General features: G+C 45.7%; 1 protein-coding gene across 1 annotated transcript in view; it reads left to right on the forward strand.

The window, feature by feature from the left end:
- The window catches only part of FAT2 (FAT atypical cadherin 2), a 57,358-nt gene that overhangs the window by 23,984 nt on the left and 13,063 nt on the right, over nucleotides 1-20,311 (forward strand). The window contains exons 6-18 of the mRNA XM_005503378.3: nucleotides 190-400; nucleotides 2,700-2,839; nucleotides 4,629-4,904; nucleotides 5,363-5,573; nucleotides 6,572-10,624; nucleotides 12,812-13,008; nucleotides 13,640-13,793; nucleotides 14,557-14,790; nucleotides 15,581-15,970; nucleotides 17,249-17,463; nucleotides 18,057-18,194; nucleotides 18,854-18,997; nucleotides 19,691-19,888. Coding sequence (XP_005503435.2) covers nucleotides 190-400; nucleotides 2,700-2,839; nucleotides 4,629-4,904; nucleotides 5,363-5,573; nucleotides 6,572-10,624; nucleotides 12,812-13,008; nucleotides 13,640-13,793; nucleotides 14,557-14,790; nucleotides 15,581-15,970; nucleotides 17,249-17,463; nucleotides 18,057-18,194; nucleotides 18,854-18,997; nucleotides 19,691-19,888 — 6,561 coding nt within the window. The remainder of the gene's footprint in view (nucleotides 1-189; nucleotides 401-2,699; nucleotides 2,840-4,628; nucleotides 4,905-5,362; nucleotides 5,574-6,571; nucleotides 10,625-12,811; nucleotides 13,009-13,639; nucleotides 13,794-14,556; nucleotides 14,791-15,580; nucleotides 15,971-17,248; nucleotides 17,464-18,056; nucleotides 18,195-18,853; nucleotides 18,998-19,690; nucleotides 19,889-20,311) is intronic.

Genomic DNA, 20,311 nt, shown 5'->3' on the forward strand with positions numbered 1-20,311 from the left:
GAGACACTTGGGTTGCACAGCTCTGCCTCGGCTGCAGGCAGAGCACAGGCTACCGGGCCAAGATTTATTTTGTGGGATTTTGGGCTCACCTGGACATGAAACTCCTAGTGGGTGAGAGAAGCAGCTTCCCATGGGGCTCCCATGGGCTAAACCAGCCTTCTCCCTGACTGCACATGCATTTCCCGGCAGGTCAAGGCAACAGACGGCGGCAGCCCACCACTTTCTTCCCATGTGCGGCTTCACATCAGCTGGGTCACCCGTCCTAGCCCTTCCTCTGAGCCACTAGCTTTCGATGAACCACATTTTAACTTTGCCGTGATGGAAACGGATCCCGTAAACCATATGGTGGGAGTGATCAGCATCGAAATGGGTCCCAGCCAAGTGTGGTTTAATATCACAGGTGAGACACAGAAATAAAAGCAGGGCAGCAGTGTCTGGGATCACTTGCTCCAGCTCCCTTGGCCTTCAGCACTCACATGCCTGAGCTAATGAAGTTGTTTGCTTTAGATGTAGGTGAGCTACAGGGAAAGCTTTCTCACAGACACCAAAAGGCTTAAACAACACAACACAAAGCTGCCCGTCCAAGGGCTCCTGTGCCAAGTGCAATTATCTAACACACTTTCTTAATGACACTCTTGGATTTGCCAGTGTTTGAGGTGTTCTCCAATGTCACATGAAAGGCAGGGCATGCCAGTCCCAACTCCTCCTGGGAATCCAGTGACACTGTTGGTTATGGTAAAACAGCCTGTGAGGATGCAGGTGTTCGGCTGGGTCTCACAGACACCCCCTGTCTCTCCCTCCCTGCCGAGCCCACAGCCCCGAGAGGGAAGGATTCCCCAAAGAGCTGGTCTGACCTGACTGGTGGGGCTCTCCCTTCCACCACACAGCATCCCAGGGATGACTGAGACATGAAACGTGAAGAAGCTCTAGGGCCTCCTCTGAGACATGCGATGCCAGGGCAGAGGGGACGTGGGCTGTCACCCCAGGGGACTCGTCAGGCAGTGCGTGTGCAGAACTGGTCCAACAAACAAGGGCCAGTTGTGCTCATGTAATTTGATGTTTTGAAATGGTGCCCCAGTCTGCCTTTCCTGACATTGCCTGTAGGGTTTGCCCTCGTCAGACAAAGCCTTAATTAGATGAGTGAATAGTTTTTACCTTACTATGTTAGGGCAGGGATAATGGTGTATAAATACAATTAAGCAACAAGAGATACAACACTATAAGGAACAGACGGTATCAGTGCATGGCTTATCTGGCATTACTAGTATCCGCTTGGGTTTGCAGAATTAACGGTATATTCCTCTGAATGTTATCCCATCATTTCCCTGCTGAGTGCTTACCTGTATGCTTGGCCTTATCTTTACCAGTTTCTAGTGCACCAAGTGCTACTCAGGGTTCTCTTGGTTTCTATACTGATGGAAGAGGACATGATTTACTTTTTCCTACTAGCAAAGTAAAGCATCACAGTAGCTGGCAGCCAAGCAGGTGATACAGAGATCCAGGAGCCTTCAGCACCTCATTCAAAATCTTGCCTGTCCCAGTCCACAAAGGCTCTATCACTAGGCTTGATGATGTCTGAAAAAACTCTGACAAAGCAACATCTTTCTTCATCTCTTTCCTTTCTCGGGCTTCCTCTATCCCTTTTGCACTGTGCAAAGGGAGCCCTTCTCGCTTTTATTAGGGAAAGGCATCCATGGGTCTCTCTTTTCCTCTCTCTGCTTCTTTCCATCTACTTCCCAGCAGGAAAGTGCTCATGGAAGGAAGTAATCCAGATGGCTGGCAACCACTGCATTTCTCCCGCAAGGGAAGATGTGTAATTTAACCACCAACTAAAATTTTCCCAGCTGGTAAGAGAATCAAACAGATCCAGAGCATCCAGTAGCTGGGAAGCAAAGAAGATGAGACCTGGAACAAATCGCAGAAAACTCCTTCTGCATCTCAGAACAGCAGAGCAGTGTTTCACCTGCGATAGTGACCTAAGAGGCCAGCAGCAAGTGAGGCATGAGAAAGGAGCTGCCACGCCAGGGCTGAACAGCCGCGGCATGAGGAATGGCCTTCTGCTGCGGAGCTGCTCGGGCCTGCGGTTCCCTGCACGACACAGCCATCTGGGTTGGAGGCACCAGGCTCTGCTCACCCTGCAAGCACCGTCTGCCTCCCCAACTGCTCAAGTATTGGGCTTCTTCAGGTAGCTCTCAGGCCCCCAACCGTGGCGATGAAGACCATCGCTGATATGCCCACTGTGTGACCTTGAATAGGAAGCCAGCAGGAACATTGTTCAGCCTTGCAGGTCTCTGATCCATGCTAAGTCCATGATGCTGCATAGCTGGAGACCTTGTGCAAATAAATCAGTGCTCAAATGTGACTGTTGCAAATCTAGCCAGGACATCATACACATATGTGCATGCTTTACTCTTTGCTGCTTCTCACCTATGGCACTGTCCCCAACCTAGCTGTGTCCCAAGAGGTACAGCTCGAATGAAGGTATATTGCCTGGCATGCCATGTATCTGTGGCTGGGCATGAGCTCTTTATGTGTTTTGTGTATGGTGTCTGGAGGGGTGATCCTCATCCTTTGGATTTTCAGACAGCTCCTTGGATCCCTGCCCCTGTGGAGGCTGCCAGCACCTGCAGCTTGCTCCAGACAAAAATCTAACTGTGGCTGACCCCCCATTTCCTTTTCCCATCTCTCCCGTATCCCAGGTGGCGATGATGACATGGATTTTGACATTGAAAAGAGTACAGGCAGCATGGTCATTGCAAGACCCCTCGATGCAAGGAAGAAGTCAAGCTATAACCTGACAGTAGAAGTCACTGATGGGTCCACTACCATCAAAACCCAGGTAATGTTCTTTAATTAATTTAATTTAGTAGGGACCACACCTAGAGTGAGTATATGCCGAAGGGAATCTTTCTTCTGACTCAACTGAGGTCTAGATCAAGTGCCAGGCACAAGAATCTCCTTACACCATGATCTTACACTACACAGTGACCCAAGTCTTTCCCAAGTACCAAATTAAGATTTTTTAAATATTGTTGGAAACACAAAATAATAGAAAGCCTGGGCTTTTCCTGTTGATCACAGCCAGCACACAAGGACACAGCTATACCACCAGCCAAGCTGGGGTGGCAGTTCACACTCTCAGACCTCAACTTGCTCTCAGCTACTCAGGCTGAACAACCACGTGTCTGGACGGCATGCTAAGACATAAGGGAAATGCATATGCAGTTAGATCAGGCTTAAGTCCATGGTACCATGTCAAGAGGTGCTCCTGAGACTTGCTAGCCTGCAGAAAGCCAGCACAGACACATCTGCAAGAGGTGATGCCAGACTCAGCCCTGTGCTGCTCCAAGTGTATGGAGCATTGGTAACACATCAGCACTGAGGTCCAGGGTGCTGAGTGGGGCAACAGCAGAGATACCATGTCCTCTGAGCTGCCACATGAAAAGCAAGCACTGGTGAAAAGAGGCACTTTGCTCCCAGGCATGTCCCCGAGCCCCATTTAAAATGGCTGTTGAGATTTGCCCATCTTTACCTACCCTCAGGAGGGGTTCTCAGGGCTTCATCTTTCACAAACCATTTTCTCTACACGTAAAAAGCAGCCAAAAATCCATCCCTCACTGCACAGGAAGACCTGGAACATGAGTCACCCATCAGTGACGCTTATCGTGGGAAATTCACTGCGGAGGTTTGCGGGGGATGATGAGTGAGGAACACTACCATTCCTGTGAAACGCAATGCTAACAGACAGCTATCTATCTTAAATATCACCAAGCAGTGTTCCAAATAAACAAACAAAGCCCCACCATGCCTGGTGTGTATTCCCTGACACCTTGCATCTTATCCTTACGTTTATTTTGGCACTCAATGCCACTAGCAGATGTCAAAAAACCTGCTTGTGCAAAACAGCCATGGCATGTTCAGGTTTGCTAAAGGAAGCAAATTATTACACTTGGTTGGGACTTCCTAAGATTCAGTCAACGCATCAGTAGAGCAGTCAGGATGGGCAGGGGACCAAACAGAAAAACTAGGTGACTTTGCAGGCAGAATTCAGGCAGGCCATTCACAGTGGTTTGCTGTTACACGCAGAGGGGAAGATTTGGCTAAAAAGTGTAGACCACAAACTTTGCTTCTGCATACCTTCTCCACACATACGCTGCTCTTGACATAGACCAACCTCCCTCCCCTTGTCAAATATCACCCCCCATCAGCTTTCTGGTGTGTAATTAATGAGGGCTGGTGTGGAGGCACCAGCCAGCAAAGCTGGCACCACGGCTGAACGGCTGCTGCTTTTCATGGCAGGCTGCGATGGTTTCCCCATGTGCCAAGCACTGGCGTGTTCATTATGAATGGCTTGCCAGATTGGAAAGATTAAAAAAAAAAAAAAAAAGGGGGAGAGGAAGCAAACTGAAAGTCACCAAGGAAAGACACAGCAGAATTTATTGGGAAGAAGGACAAAAGTGCTCCCAGTCACTGTGGATGGCAAAGCCCCAAAAGCTGGGGCTGTGATGGTTACAAGGCTCAGAGCACGGCTACACCCAAGAGGGGTTGGTAGCTGAGATTTTACGTGGCTGTGTAAGTCACCTTGGTCCCATGTCTCTGCTGTCCTCACTGTGCTATCTCTCCTACAGGCATTTATTCACGTGATTGACATCAACCAGCACCGTCCCCAGTTCCTGGAGAGCCATTACGAGGAGAGGATTCCTGAAGATACCCCCTCAGGAAGGGAAATCCTTCGAGTCAGTGCTACAGACAAGGACAAAGGCAAGGGGCTCATCTACACCATCCATGGCAGTGTGGACCCCAAAAGCACAAGACTTTTCCAGCTGGATCCAAGCAGTGGGGTCCTCACAACAGCAGAAGGCTTCAGTTCCCAGCCCATGCCACAACACACCCTAACAGTGATGGTGAGTCCCAGCCAAATCCTGCCAAGTCCATCAGCTTCTCTGGGGTTTATGGGCCACTGGAGAAATTCAGACTGATTCTAGATTTTGAGGGAAGATTTGTCTAGAACAGCAGGGAAGAGGAAAGCAGGGTGTTAATCTTTACTATATAACCATCCTGGATAAATCTAGGCAACACCTTGCTTTCTTCTAACCATGTGCTGAGCCCATCAGCTGCTAATTTCTTCGAAAGGACACTGGATTCTTGTACAAGAAAGCGCAGTGGATAATTGTTAATGTGTGGTTTCAAATTCAAGGCTGAGTTTTGGTGCTGAAACTTAGAGGCTTGTTCCCATCCAAGGGGTTGGTACCTCTGAAACACGCCACTCCCTATGAGCCCTGATGAGGTACTTGGAAGCCTGGTGCAGGTAAGGCTGCCTGCTCCCTGATATGACCATACCTGCTCTTCCTCTGTCCTTCAGGTACGAGACCAGGAGGTTCCCATCAAGAGGAACTTTGTTCGAGTCATCATCCATGTGGATAACTGCAACCTTCACCCTCCACAGTTCAGCAGCATCCATTATGAAGCAGAAGTGTTGGACTCGGCAGTGGTGGGCACAGAGATTATGCAAGTCAGAGCCCTTGATCAGGACCAAGGAGCCAATGCTGAAATCCACTACTCCCTTCAGGCAGGTGAGAACCATTTAACAAGACAATTTAGGCCATGAACATGCCTGCATTTCCATGTTCTAGCTAGTGGCCAGACAGTTGACCAGCTTTCCCTAGTTGTTGCAAAGAACAGTAAATGGCTGCACATGGCTAAAATGTGATTTTTTTTTTTTCCTGTCCAAAGAAAATATAGAGCAAGCAGGTTATGGAAATTTTCATTTTATAGAAAAGGCACCCATCCTTAGCAAGACAGTTCAATGTTGAGTAACCAGTCTAAGAAAAAATGTGACTGGATGAGTTAGAACAACTTTAAATCTTCTCTTCCTGTTCATGGGAACTGAGGGAGAGATCCTTGCCCAGTTCTTAGGCAAGAGTACTCCCACTCCCCCAGCAGTCATCATCGCTTCCACCAGTTCTACCAAGAAATATATCCTTGAAGGAAGGTGAGCACCCTCTCAGCTTTAGCCAATGGTCTTCTTGGGTCATACGAGCTCAGTGGGCAAGTATTTTATTATTCACTCTAGAAGTTAAGACTCAAATATTTATGGCTGTTCCACATGGCCTATTTAGCAAGTAAACTCTCTGCAGGAGACAAGCCATTCTTTGCTCCATCTTTCCCACTGCAATTTAGATCAAGGACTGAGGAATTTAATTGTTCCTGAAGTATTGGTAATTATGAGCATGACAGAGCTTGAAGTATCTAGTATAGTCTCTGCTACCACGTTCTGCACAGGAGGCAAAAGTTTCAAGCACATGCTCTGCCACCACTAAATGGGCTCAAATTAAAGGGTATTTGTCTCTAATATACATTTTGATTGATTTAAAAGTTAGCTTATAGATCTCAATGGGCTCATTGTTCTTAGCATGAAAATTATTTAGAAATTAATGAAGGTTGTTGTCTCCCAATGAAAGAAACAGATGTTAATTACATCTGAAATCAGGAGCATCTATGGAAAAGATACTCAGAAACCAAGACCTATAGGATGTCTACATTCTTCACTTGGTCATTTCTCTTCTTGCAGGTAATGGGGAAGGTTTCTTCAGCATTGACCTGTATTCTGGAATTATTACAGTTGCCCAGAAACTGGACCCATCCAGGCAAGAGCGATTTACTCTTATTGTAAAGGCAGAAGATCAGGGGTTTCCCCAGCTTAAAGATTCTGCTACAGTACACATCCGCATTAGACCCTCTGATCGAACCCCTCCAAAGTTTCCAGAGGCCGAATATATCACAGAAATCAGTGAATCCATTGCTGTTGGCTCTCCTCTGATCCAGGTTTCAGCCACAAGCTTGTCACCGGTCAGCTATGAAATAAAAGATGGAAATGGAGATGGGGTGTTCTCCATGAACTATCAGTCAGGTCTTATTTCCACTCAGAAGAGTTTAGATTTTGAGCAGGTGTCTTTTTACCAGTTGAAAGTCCGTGGCACCAACATGGCTGGAGCATTTACGGACACAATTGTACTTATCTATGTCATAGATGAGAATGACAATGCACCCATCTTTGTTAAGCCTTCCTTCGTTGGCTGGATCATGGAGAATGCTCCATCACAAAGCATGGTTCTGGATGAAAGCAATGCTCCCCTCGTGACCCATGCAACAGATGCTGATCAAGACTCTAATGCTCTGCTGGTTTATGAAATTTTGGAAACAGAGGCACTTAAATATTTTACAGTAGATCCCAGTACAGGGACACTCACCAGTCGTGCTGATATAGACTATGAGCTCACTCCAGTTTTCCACTTTAGTGTACATGCACATGACAGTGGAAATCCCAGCTTATTTGCATCCAAGCCAGCCAAGGTCACAATTCATGTTAAAGACGTGAATGATTCACCTCCAGTCTTTTCTAAAGACAATTATGAGCTTTCTGTCTTGCTACCTGCTCACCCAGGGATGGAGCTTTTGTCAGTGCAAGCAAAAGATGCAGATTCAGAGGTCACCTACAGCATCGTGAAAGGGAACCTTGATAATGCTTTCTATATTCATCCAGTCACAGGACTCCTTTCCATTCTCAATGCTACTGGCCTGGGAAGCCATCGTGAACTCACTGTCAGAGCTGGTGATGGCTTATATAAGAGTACTGCTCTGGTTAAGCTAAATTTAACTCAAGCACAAGGTAAAGGCTTAAAATTTGATCAAGACGTGTACACAGCAACTGTGATGGAGAACTCTACAGATGAGAAGACTCTCACTGTTCTTGGGGTCAAGGGCTACCAGCTAAATGAACCACTTTTCTATTCGCTTTTGAATGGAAAGGAACGATTCAAAATGATCCAGGCATCTGGAGTGCTCCAGACCAAGGGTGTGAAATTTGACCGTGAAGCACAAGACTTGCACGAGGTAGCTGTGGAAGTGAAGGACAACAGGAAACCACCAAGAGTGTCCCAAGCCACAGTCAAAGTTTATGTAGAGGATGTCAATGACAATCCACCGCAGTTTGAGAACGTGCCATATTACACCTCAGTGCAAGATGGCACAGAGCCAGGTGATGTGCTTTTTCAGGTGTCAGCAACAGACAAAGACATAGGGGATAACGGAGCCATTACCTACTCATTTGCAGAAGACTACAAATATTTTTGGATTGACCCATACCTAGGAGACATCTCGCTTAAGAAGCCTCTTGATTATCAAGCTTTAAACAAATACAACCTCCGAGTCATTGCTAAGGACAAAGGTGAGCCCCCCCTCCATGCTGAAGAGGAGGTTGTGATCAGTGTGAGGAACAAATCCAACCCCCTGTTCCAAAGTTTGTACTATCGAGTGAAAGTACCAGAAAACATCCCCCTGTACACATCCATCCTCCACATACAGGCTCGCAGCCCTGAAGGCTTGCGCCTCATCTACAACATCGTGGAAGAAGACTCCCTGAAACTTTTCAGCACTGACTTTAAAACTGGTGTCCTCACTGTAACCGGTCAGCTGGACTACGAGCTAGAGACAAAACACACATTCACTGTTAAAGCCACTGACACAGCACTAGGATCCTTTTCAGAAGCCAGAGTAGAGGTGGAGGTAGAGGACGTTAATGACAACCCCCCCGTATTTTCTCAGATGATCTACACAGCATCTGTCTCGGAGAGTTTGCCAGCACAGACCCCTGTTGTCCAGCTCTTTGCTTCTGATAAGGATTCAGACAGAAACAAAGCGGTCTCCTATCAGATCCTGGATGATGGTTCAGATGCTACCAAGTTCTTTAATATTGATGGCAGCACAGGGCAAATAACAACAGCTCAAGCACTCGATTATGAAAGGAATCAGCAGTTTCGCATGAAAGTAAGAGCTACAGATCATGGAATGCCTCCGCTTAGCAGTGATGCCCTTGTAATTGTGGATGTGACAGACATCAACGACAACCCCCCTGAGTTCAGCCAGCTTCAGTACGAAGCCAAGGTAAGCGAAATGGCTACGTGTGGGCACATTGTGATAAAAGTCCAGGCCCTGGACCCCGATAGCGGAGACACCACCCGACTGGAATATGTGATACTCTCGGGCAATGACAACAGGCATTTCACTATCAACAGCACTTCTGGAATAATATCCATGTTTAACCGCTGTAAAAAGGACTTGGAGTCATTTTACAATCTCAGAGTTTCTGCTTCAGATGGAGTTTTTAAGAGCACTGTGCCCGTGTATATCAATACCACAAATGCCAACAAATACAGCCCCTCTTTTCGGCAGAACGTGTACGAGGCAGAGCTGGCAGAAAACGCTGAGATAGGTACCAAAGTGATTGAGCTCCTGGCTATTGACCCAGATGGTGGACCATATGGCACCATAGACTACACCATCATAAATAAACTCGCCCATGAGAAGTTCTCCATAGACGATAAAGGCCATATTACCACACTGCAAAAACTGGACAGGGAAAACTCAACAGAGAGAGTCATTGCTATTAAAGTCATGGCCAAGGACGGGGGTGGGAAGGTGGCGTTCTGCACTGTCAAAATAATCCTTACAGATGAGAATGACAACCCACCTCAGTTCAAAGCCTCTGAATACACCCTGTCCATCCAGTCCAATGTAAGCAAAGGCTCACCCGTCATCCAGGTACTGGCTTATGATGCTGATGAAGGTGCAAATGCAGATGTCATTTACTCTGTTGACTCTGTGGAAGATGTGGCAGAAGACCTTGTTGAGATCAATGCTGCCACTGGGGTTGTTAAGGTCAAGGAGAGTCTTGTTGGTTTAGAAAACAGAGCCTTTAACTTCAAGGTGAAAGCTGAAGACAGCAGACCCCCTCACTGGAACTCTCTTGTCCCAGTGAATCTTCAAATTGTCCCCAGGGAGGTGACATTGCCAAGGTTTTCTGAGCCCCTTTATACATTCTCTGCATCAGAGGATCTTCCAGAGGGATCAGAAATAGGGTCAGTCAGAGCTTTTGCAGAGGAACCCATCATATACAGCCTGGTAAAGGGAACTACTGCAGAAAGTAACAAGGACGAGGTGTTTACATTGGACAAACAAACAGGGGCTTTGAAAATCAAAAAAGCTATGGATCATGAGACCACCAAGTGGTACCAGATTGATGTTATGGCTCACTGCTCACATCAGGAGACAGAGCTGGTCTCCCTGGTCTCTGTGAACATCCATGTGCAGGATGTCAATGACAACAGACCTGTTTTTGAGGCAGATCCCTACAAAGCTTTTGTCATGGAGAATATGCCATCAGGAACCACAGTCATTCAAGTGACAGCTAATGACCAGGACACGGGAAATGACGGACAAGTGACCTACAGTCTAGAAGCAGAATCTGGCAACCTCCGAGGACTTTTCACCATTGATGGGGAAAGTGGATGGATCACCACACTAAAAGAGCTGGACTGTGAAGCTCAGGAGATTTATCGGTTTTATGTGGTGGCCACTGACCATGGCAGGAAAGTCCAGCTCTCTTCCCAAACCCTGGTGGAGGTCACTGTCTCTGATGAAAATGATAATGCTCCACAGTTCACCTCAGACTTCTATAAAGGATCGGTAATTGAGAACGCGGAGCCAGGGCAGGTGGTTGTCACACTGAGCACCATCGATGCAGACATCTCTGAGCAGAACCGGCGGGTCACATGCTACATCACTGGTGAGTGTTTTCTGTCTTAAAATCTTCAGTGATCAAGAATAGAGTATCTTCTCAAAGTGAGGATTTGATACCTTGTCTTGTAGAATACTAACACAGAAATAAGGTTATACTGACAGTCCTATCAGAAGCAGGAGATGAAGCTCGAGCTCTGTCATGAGCTGGACTCCTCAGTTAAACGAGTCTGGGATATCCAAAACTCTTCAGTACCTAACTGCAGTGGGTGGAATTATCACTATAATAGCTATCCCACCACTGAACTGTCCTATTTATTTGGAAAGAAATAAATAACTAGTAGTACTGTAGACAAACTTGTCTGCATTTTCTTAACAGAGGAATAATTAAGATAGCAACATCTATTGGAAGGACAAAAGCAGAGGTACAGCAGGAACAAAGGTTTTTGTTACATAGATACTGTGATCTGTATTTAAGGTCTTTGATGCAGCTTTTTCTCTTGCAAGCACTGCAGTCACTTTACACATCACACATGTGTGTAGCCTGACTGTATTTTTAATGGCTATACATATGCACATATGATGCGTATAACTTTCTGGTATTAAATGTGTTTCCTATGAAGCCACTCTGACTTAACAAACAAGCAGACTTCATAAAGCTGCACTTAACCACTCTGCACTTAACCACTCTGCAGACTGAATATTTGAGGCTGTCATGTCAATCTTAGCAAGGATTTTGGCTAACAAGAAATACTGAAGATGACTCTGGCATCTCTGAAACATCAGTTGTGCCAACTAAAACTAATCACTGCTGTAAAACAACAACAATGTTATACTGGAATGTTTGTTGTGCATCTGCACAAGTAGAAGCTTGATTTTACAGTACATTTTGACCCCAAAGGGTCTTTCTCAGACCTGGAACAGATATTTCAAATTAAAATGTTTGTTCAAACTCCAACAAGGACCCTTCAGGGTCAAATCATTTAGCCAGATCATGCTGCAGCCTGTTATCTGTTATTGTAACCATTCAAAATAGGAGAGGAATGCAGGTACTTTCAGTTGGTTTATGGCATGCTGAGGTATTTGCAGACCTTTGGGAGGAAAGATTAAATCCATATACGTCTTCACATTTCTGCCATCTTTAAGGTAGTAGTAACTTCCAGCTAACCTTAAACCTGAGAGAATACACATTTATGTCAGTGGTAAATCCCCAATGTTCTGTCTACTTTCTACTTACAAGGACAAATCAAACTCTACCTGTAAACATACAAATAGAACCGCAGTATAGTGCTTCAGGAAAATAAAGGAGGTGAACACAGAGTCCAGCTTCCTGTTGTTCATGTGCACATGGATTTCAAATACACAGAAACTAAATCTGAGCACGGACCGGAGCCTCCCAATATCAGAAGAAGGGTCAGCAGAGGACTCATTGTGCCTCTAGATTCACAACCTCATCACAACAGAGCAAATGAAATCAGAAAGAGGGTGAATTTAATTTACACAGCTGTGCAAGGCCCTTCAGAATCTAACACAAGCCCTACAGCCAGCTGAGTTGTTGCCTCCCTTTACCGAATATGCTCCCTCCTTCTGCCCAACAGCAGAGGGTCCACAGAGGACACCAGCTCCTTGCCAGAAGGATTCTCCAGGGGCAGCATCCACCCCATGAGCGGCATGAATCTGGTGTACCAGAAAGCCTGCCTCATCTGGATTTGCCTGTGTCTCATCATTTGGTTCTTAAAGAATTAAAATTAGCCCCAGAAAGCACAGCGATGTGTTAAACACTTCTACAGGTTAAAAGGATATACAGCACATGGCACTATAACTATAAGATCCAACCAATGTCTGCAGGGTATTTGCAACTCTCAGATCCCTTTAGGAACATGCACCAAGAAAGACTGACACACTTCAGCAAGGTGAGACAATGTGGTTTTGAGGCAATGAATATGCACATCTGCAGAATGTTACCGAGACATTTTTGCCATCAGGAGTTGTTTCCTCCTTTCAGTGCAACATGCAGACAATGAATTAGAGGAACAGGCAGGGTATTTCTGTGAGACAGACCAAATGCTCCTCACCTGCCTGATATGACACCGATGCCCTCTCTGTGTCACCACCACAAGTCCATCAGCTCTCCTAAAGGACAAGCAGTGGACATATCTATATCCCCTTTCCTTATCACCTCTGATTTTCACCACTTGGTAAATGCCTTTTTTCCTTGCCTCCTGCCCCCTTCTAGAAGGAGACGCACTGGGACAGTTCACAGTTAACCAAATTGAGGGAGAATGGACTATTTCTTCCAAGAAGCCTCTGGACAGAGAAGATACAGAGAAATATCTCCTCAAGGTTATGGCCTCCGATGGGAAATTTCAGGCTATCACTGAAGTGGAAATTTTTGTTCTGGATATCAATGACAACAGCCCTGAGTGTGGCCAGGTAAGACATCTGTCTTGGGACACCAGGGGCATGAGGGGAGCATCTGGAAAGAAGAGAACACAATAGTGAGGAAGAAAAAACAGAAAGAGCATGTTAAGAGCGTTTGGCTTGTCATAATTATTCTCACACGATCCTCTTGCTTTGATTATATTTAGCAATTTTAATTAAGCTGCATGTCAAGCAAGAACATTAAGTCTAGCCTCCAAGCATGTTTGCCAGCAGTAAGTGAGCGCCTAAGCATTATGAAGGATAATTTTTGGAGATAAACAATGCCAGGAAGCCTCCTGGGTAGAGGCATGTAAATTACTGAGTTTTATATCCTGCTAAGCTGAGCGATTCCCATCAGGAGGTTGGCTACTGTAGAGAGCTGATCGCTGCCATGGATGTTAGCCGTGGTGAGAAAGAACAGAGGTGGTTACTTCCCAAAGGAGATTCAAAGGCTTGTGTGAAATGAGCTCACTGGTCCCAGTCCACACCCTGGCATCCGGCAAAGGGAGGTGCATCGTGTTTCCCTATAAACCACATGGTTTATCATTCTCTATGAAGCTTCTGCTCATCTATTCCTCCCGATATAGGATGAAGGTATTTTTAAGACAGCTAAGATGTCAATGACACCTTCTGTCCTTGACAGATATTCTACACCGGGAGAGTCTCTGAAGACGCTCTGCCGGGTCTTTTCATTTTGAAAATATCAGCAACCGACCCCGATGTTGGCAGCAACGCGCAGATAACGTACAGCCTCCACGGCCCTGGCGCAGAGGAGTTCCGGCTGGGCCCACACACAGGTGAGAGCTGGGCAATGGGATGCTTCTACCCTCTTCCTCACCCACTCCCAAAAAGTGCCAGCTCCCTGTGTGGCTCAACACTTGTCTCCTCTTGAGCAAACGAAAGCACTGTTCATTGCAGCTCTCCCAAGCCAGGAGAGAATGGCAAACAGGCAGGTTTATTGCAATACAGTATAAAGGAAAGTCAGCTTTACATTTTCCTGCTAGCTTTCTTTACAAATGTTGGCATTAGCATCGTTAAAATGAAGGTTAGACACTATTGTTAAAGGCAGGTCTCAAGAAGAAGAGATCTGCAAGTATTCGGCTTGAATCAAAGACCCAAGTTCTAAACTCTAAAAAAAATCCTATCAGGTCTTGGGCAGTATATTAGTCCAAATAGACATGATGATCATTCTAGAGATCATTTGGGGTTCATTACATTGCAGAAAGCTTAATGCATCAGGGTTTACAAAGGTCTTTAGAAGTATAATACAACTTTATGAGCACTTTTATCCCATGACGACATCCCCTACATGAAGTTCAGCCCAACTTGCAGGACTCCCCATGCCAAGCCCTGCCAGGGCACTGGCTGGCAGCGATCCGAGAATAGCCCCAAGCAATGTGGTGTGGACACATTACCACTATTAGCTGAATTACAAACAGCATTCAAACCCGCTCTGTTGTCTCCCACGGTTCACCCAGGAAGGCAGCAAGATTGAACATCTCCGAGCTCTCCTAAACTGAAGCTGCAGGAGACAAGACCATCTCTTGTTCTTTCCAACAGGGGAACTGACCACATCCGCACCTCTCGACCGCGAACAGAAACCTATGTACCATCTTGTTGCCAAAGCGACAGATGGTGGAGGCCGTTCCTGCCAGGCAGATATAACACTGATTGTAGAGGACACGAATGACAACGCACCAAGATTCTTCCCCAGTCACTGCGCCGTGGCTGTTTTTGACAACACCACGACAAAGACACCCATCGCTGTGGTTGCTGCCAGGGACCTTGATGAAGGTGAGTCAGAAGGGGATTTACTTTTTAATAGAGTTCATCTTTCATCCTGAATAGAAACCTTTGAAACCTAGGAAGGGCTACAGATGATTGAATCTTGGCGAAGATGTGCATGGATCTCATCGCTGACATGTTCTTGACTAGCAGGCTGGCATCAGCATTTTTGTGACCCTGTAGGAAATGCAAAATCTGTAGAAACATGCAAAGATAGACTTTGAGGACATGCTCAGTAACTGTAATCACGATGCACAGCACAAACTGTGATACACAGTTTGTCAGGGATCCAAACTGGACAGAAACTTTACCAAGATGGAGACTGAGAATGAGTATAATAAGGAAAAAATGAGCTTTAGATCTGGATGTGGCGGGTGATACGGATGGAGAGGTCCTTCTGAAGACACAAAGATTCTCAGAAATGTAGACAAGACTCCTAAGAAAGGAGCTTTCAATAAACCTCTCCAGCAGAGACCAAATTTACAATGACAGAGAAGCAAGAACGTATTTATCTGCTTTGGAAGCAGATATGAAGGGATATTACATTTGAAAACAGGGGAATTAAAAATGGGAAGCACCAGTAAACACAGACAGGTGATGCTGATAAATGATGGTGAGCATGGCTAGATATCTGAACCTACATATGGACAGGAATACACTTAGTGTTCCTGCAGCCTCCATTTTCCCTAGGAATTTAAGGTCATTAAGTATACAAAGTCCAAATGTATTAAAAAAATAAGGATTAAACCAGCAGCATCCCTACCCAGGAATTAATGCAGCCTGTCCTTTATCCTTCCAGGTCCCAATGCTGAGGTGGTCTATTCTCTGTCTGACTCTGCCAATGGACACTTTTCAATTGAGGAAACCACAGGGGTGATCCGTCTGGAAAAGCCTCTGAAGGATTCACAGCATTCAGCATTTGAGCTGACAGTTCGTGCTACCGACAGAGGCACCCCAGAGCCCCTCTCTGCTCTTGGCACTGTCACTGTCTCCGTTGTGGATCTAAATGAATATCTGCCTGTTTTCCTGGCCCCTGAGTATATGGCCATGGTAAAGGAAGATGTAGCTGTGGGTACAGAGGTCCTCAACCTGTCAGCCTTGACAAGGGACAATGCAGAAAACACAGAGATCAAGTATGAAATAGTGAATGGCAACGACCACGGGAAATTTCAGCTCAACTCAAACACAGGTAATGTGATTTCATGACCAAGCAGGTCCATGTTGACCCAACATCAAAAGCTGTCCTTGTACACGTCTTCTCTGGTGGTTCTCCATCTGGCTTGCACTTCTGCTCCCCTCTGTCTTTAGCCAGCACATAGGTAGGGAACACAGTCTTCTACCCCAAATTTTGCCAGCCAAGTCACTTAAGGAGTGATCAAAATATTACTAAAATTAATGGAAATATTCCCATCATATTTTTCAGACCTCAGACAGGTGTGTGGGAATGAGGAATACATAGAGGACAGGATGGAGAAAATTTTCCACTTCAAAATGAAGGAGATGATGATTTCATTTAAAAATCCCATCCTGATCCCACAATGAACTTGCAGCCCAGAGTAACCAGCAGATTTTTTGGGTAGCACTGAATGAATGTGGATAATACCAATCTGTTAACCATGAGCAGGTGTTGAGCCAGGTTTACTAGCCAAATAAAACACTGCTCTGTTTGCAAAGCGATCTGATAAGAGCTGTTATCGGAAGGCCAATGTTAACTCCCTGAAACAAGCCCTTGGATGCGTCATCAATGGCCTTCTTGCCTTCTGCTGTAACATCCTCACCCACAACACCTTCCTCAGCTACTCTGTCCCCAAGGCTCTTGTTAATTTTTCCACACCAATCTTCTTATTGAGTGTACATCTCAAAATACGGTAGTTTCAGTGATGAACCCAGGAAAGCACTGAAATACACAGGCACATTCTGTCCCTCCTTTCTTTCTTTTGCTTTCACTTTATGTCTTCCGTTCATGTTCACCATTCGTTTTTTGAGATTAACTGCTTCCTCCTTCTTTCTGTGTTGCATCCCAAGCCTCAAAAATCACAGCATCTTGCCACATACCTTTTTCTCCTGTACAACTCTGCAACGACATGTCACACCTTTTCATCCTGCCTGTGGCTCAGTGCAGCGATGCTCTAGTACTGCCTTGGTCACAGCTTTCAACAGCACAGTTAGACCCTTGTTCTATTTTGTCCCAGATCTCCTCCAATCAAGATTCCTGGAGACCTTCCAGAACTGAAGTTTATTTCACTTCTTCAAACATTTGATACCAGAATGATGCAGGTTACGACAGAATCAGTTAAATTTTAGCTTTTTTTATGTGATTCCATGACCTACAATATGCTGATTTAACCAGAGAAGGTCAAAGTGGCAGTTTGGCAATTACTTCATTATATCTCCAGAATTCCAAGAAACCTCACATGCAATTCATTCAAAGTATCTTCTGTTCTTTTCTATCCATCTGCCGATGCAGGTGCCTTATACATAAACGGCAGCTTGGACTTTGAAGCAAGTCACGAGTATTACTTGTCCATCGAGGGCACAAGGAAGGGCTCAGCTTCCCTCAGTGATGTGACCATGGTGGTGATCAACATAACCGACATCAATGACCACGCACCAGAGTTCATCCAAGACCCTTACTTTGCTGACATCCGGGAGGATGCTGCAGTTGGGGAAATCATCCTCACGGTATGATTATGAACCAGGCCAGCCATCTTTACCTAATCTTTTAATTGTCCTATGCATTATTTACTCTTCTTTCACACTTTACTTTTCCTTGGACACAGATACCTCACTGGGTTTGTGACATTCAACATCTAAGGTTTAAATATGCCTTCAAAGAAGGATGACTGCCAGAATTCCTGACACTCCATAGACAGGAGAACACTTTGTTTTATAAGACATCCTTAAGTAAAAGCTTGAGATAGCTAAAGGGGGCTCAGGAGCTTTGAGGATCTCTCAAGAGCTAAAATGCCTGCAGAAGGCAAATACCCTTGTGACCTAGAGAAGGCAGAGCCCAAGGTACATCCATGTGGAAGTTCCTTCCCAGCCTGTTACCATCACAGTGGTGGTAACATCAGGAAAGGGACAAGGAGAAAGTCATGATTGTAGCATGTATCGAAAAAATTAATGAATGACACTTATGCAAACCACCTTCCTCCTCCTCATTTGAGGCAAGCTCAAACCAATACCCTTAAATGTCAAGGAGGTCCTGCTGCGTTCCTCCATAGCAAGGCCTTTTTGGGCCAGGCATCTTAGCTTTTTTTTTTGTCTCTTAACAGGTGTCAGCTGATGACTTGGATGGAGCAATGAACAATCAGATCACGTATTCAATCGTGGAAGGGAACCCGCTCGGACATTTCGCCATTCAACCCAAAAGTGGGCAAATCAGCATCGCCAAGCACCTGGACAGGGAGGAGGTGAGTACCAGAAAATGGGAACAGGAAGGTTACAACAGGTGTGCCCCAAAAGACTGAGGGAGCACAGTATATCCAACTACCTCAAGTTTTCTGAATGATCTATGCCTAATACTGTAAGCAGAAGGGTAGTCTTTCTTTCACTCATTTTCTAGACTTGTAGATACTGCTGGAGAAAGGCTGGGCTTTAGGGGAGGCAATACAGCCTTCAGTTCTCACAGCTCCAGGCTGTGGGCTGCTTTGAGTTGGCTGGATGGGAGTCAGCCCCAAACTGGAAACCAACATGTTTCCAACTGGTTTCTGCTTCTCTGCATCAGAGCACTATAGAAAACAGGTGTGGAGAAGAGAGAGAAAGGTCTTCTAGGCAATCATTCATAAAACAGTAGCAGCTCAAACCACTGTTGACAGATGTTTGCCCAACTTAAGTCTCATCCATCTCTGGTAAGATGTTTCCCTTCTCTGCAACTATTGTGAGGTTGATTTTCTTTAGCAATGTGCTTTGTGATTTATGGATGGAGAGCCTTAGCCAAGGGCAAAGTTATTGTTATGGTGCAATGCATGGCCTCAATCATTTCAACAGGCTGCAACAGGGTAAAACAACAATGTAAAAAAGCCACCATTCCTCCATTTCTCCCAGTAATCACACACTACAAATCTTCCAGATCCCCAGTTATTCCTTGACAGTTCGAGCCACAGACAACGGCCACCCTGCTCAGTTCAGTGACGTCGCCCTGCATATCCATGTGTCTGATGTCAATGACAACCCTCCTCGGTTCTTCCAGCTCAACTACAGCGTGGTAGTGCAGGTAAGCCAGGAGGTGGTTTGTTCTCCCAGACTGTGTTAGGGTACTACAGTACTCATGCAAGGGCTGCTGCGGGAGCAGAGGGGTGAGACGGTGATGAAAGATGCTGTTGCTTTTTGTTCACTGCCACAAAGAACCAGTAGCACTGCAGGGACAGAGAATCTGCCAACAGAAGTCATTTTCTCCTTCCAATGAATTCAGGCATCTCTTGTCCTTTCAGTACAGAGAGTGCAGAGCTTTTCACACTTTCCAAGCCTGACCTGCAGCCCCTTTCTCCCTTGCAACCATTCACATCTACACCACAACATAAAGAGTAGATGCAAGCACACAGTCAAGCATCATCATGCCTGCTGGATGCAGCCCAGTTGTCACTTGGACCGAAAACACCTATATGTACTCAGAAAGAAACACAGACAAAACATGCTTTCACCTGCTTGTGCTGGCATGATTCAAGGGGAAAGCAAGAGCATCAGCTCAACTGTCTATGCTTTGCTGCCACAGAAGTAACACCATGAAAGGGAGTCCCATGAAACCACTGGGTCTCTGCCATTGCTGGCAAGAGTCTCTGTCTGATGCATGTGGGGTGTGTGGACTTGCTTCCCTGTTCGTGATCCAGCATCTCCAGGGGCATTGTGAGTTTCCCTGGGCCTTTTCTCTTTACTTGCCTTTCTCTACTAGAATCTTTTCCCATTTCAGGAAAATGCTCCTGTGGGTACAAGCGTCCTAGAGCTGATTATGAGTGACAGAGACACCCCGGAAAATGGACCGCCGTATTCATTCCAGATCACCCAGGGCAACGATGGGAAGGCTTTTGATGTCACCCAGAATGGTCTGCTGGTGACATCATCCATCCTGAACAGAAGAATGAAAGAACAGTACCTGTTACAAGTCCAGGTAGAGCCTGCCTTACTGTCCTAGTACTGAATTCCCCAGCCAGATTAAGCAGCAACAAAATGAGATTAGGATAGCACAGCTGGAAGGAAATGTCTCTAGATTTGGAGAAATCTAATCCAGGCACAAATTATGCAGCTTGGAGCCAGCTCCAGAGCTCATTTCTTTACACAGCCTGCCCACATGAAGCTGGGAGCCAGCTTCTGCATTGATAAAATCAGATAACGTGATCGTGATACTCTGTCAGCAGTTTCCTTAGACAGATGCTTTTCCCAGCATCATTATAGTGACTTCCAGTTTAAAGTGAGACCTGGATCTGGTCCTATGAACTTTCTCCAATTATCCTTGTCATTTAAGAAGTGCTTAAAGTTCCTCTTCAAAGAGAATTTCTATTATTGCAGAGCGATTTAATTATTTTTCAATGTT

The sequence above is a fragment of the Columba livia genome, chromosome 14, assembly GCF_036013475.1.
Source record: "Columba livia isolate bColLiv1 breed racing homer chromosome 14, bColLiv1.pat.W.v2, whole genome shotgun sequence".
NCBI classification, from domain to species: Eukaryota; Metazoa; Chordata; class Aves; order Columbiformes; family Columbidae; genus Columba; species Columba livia.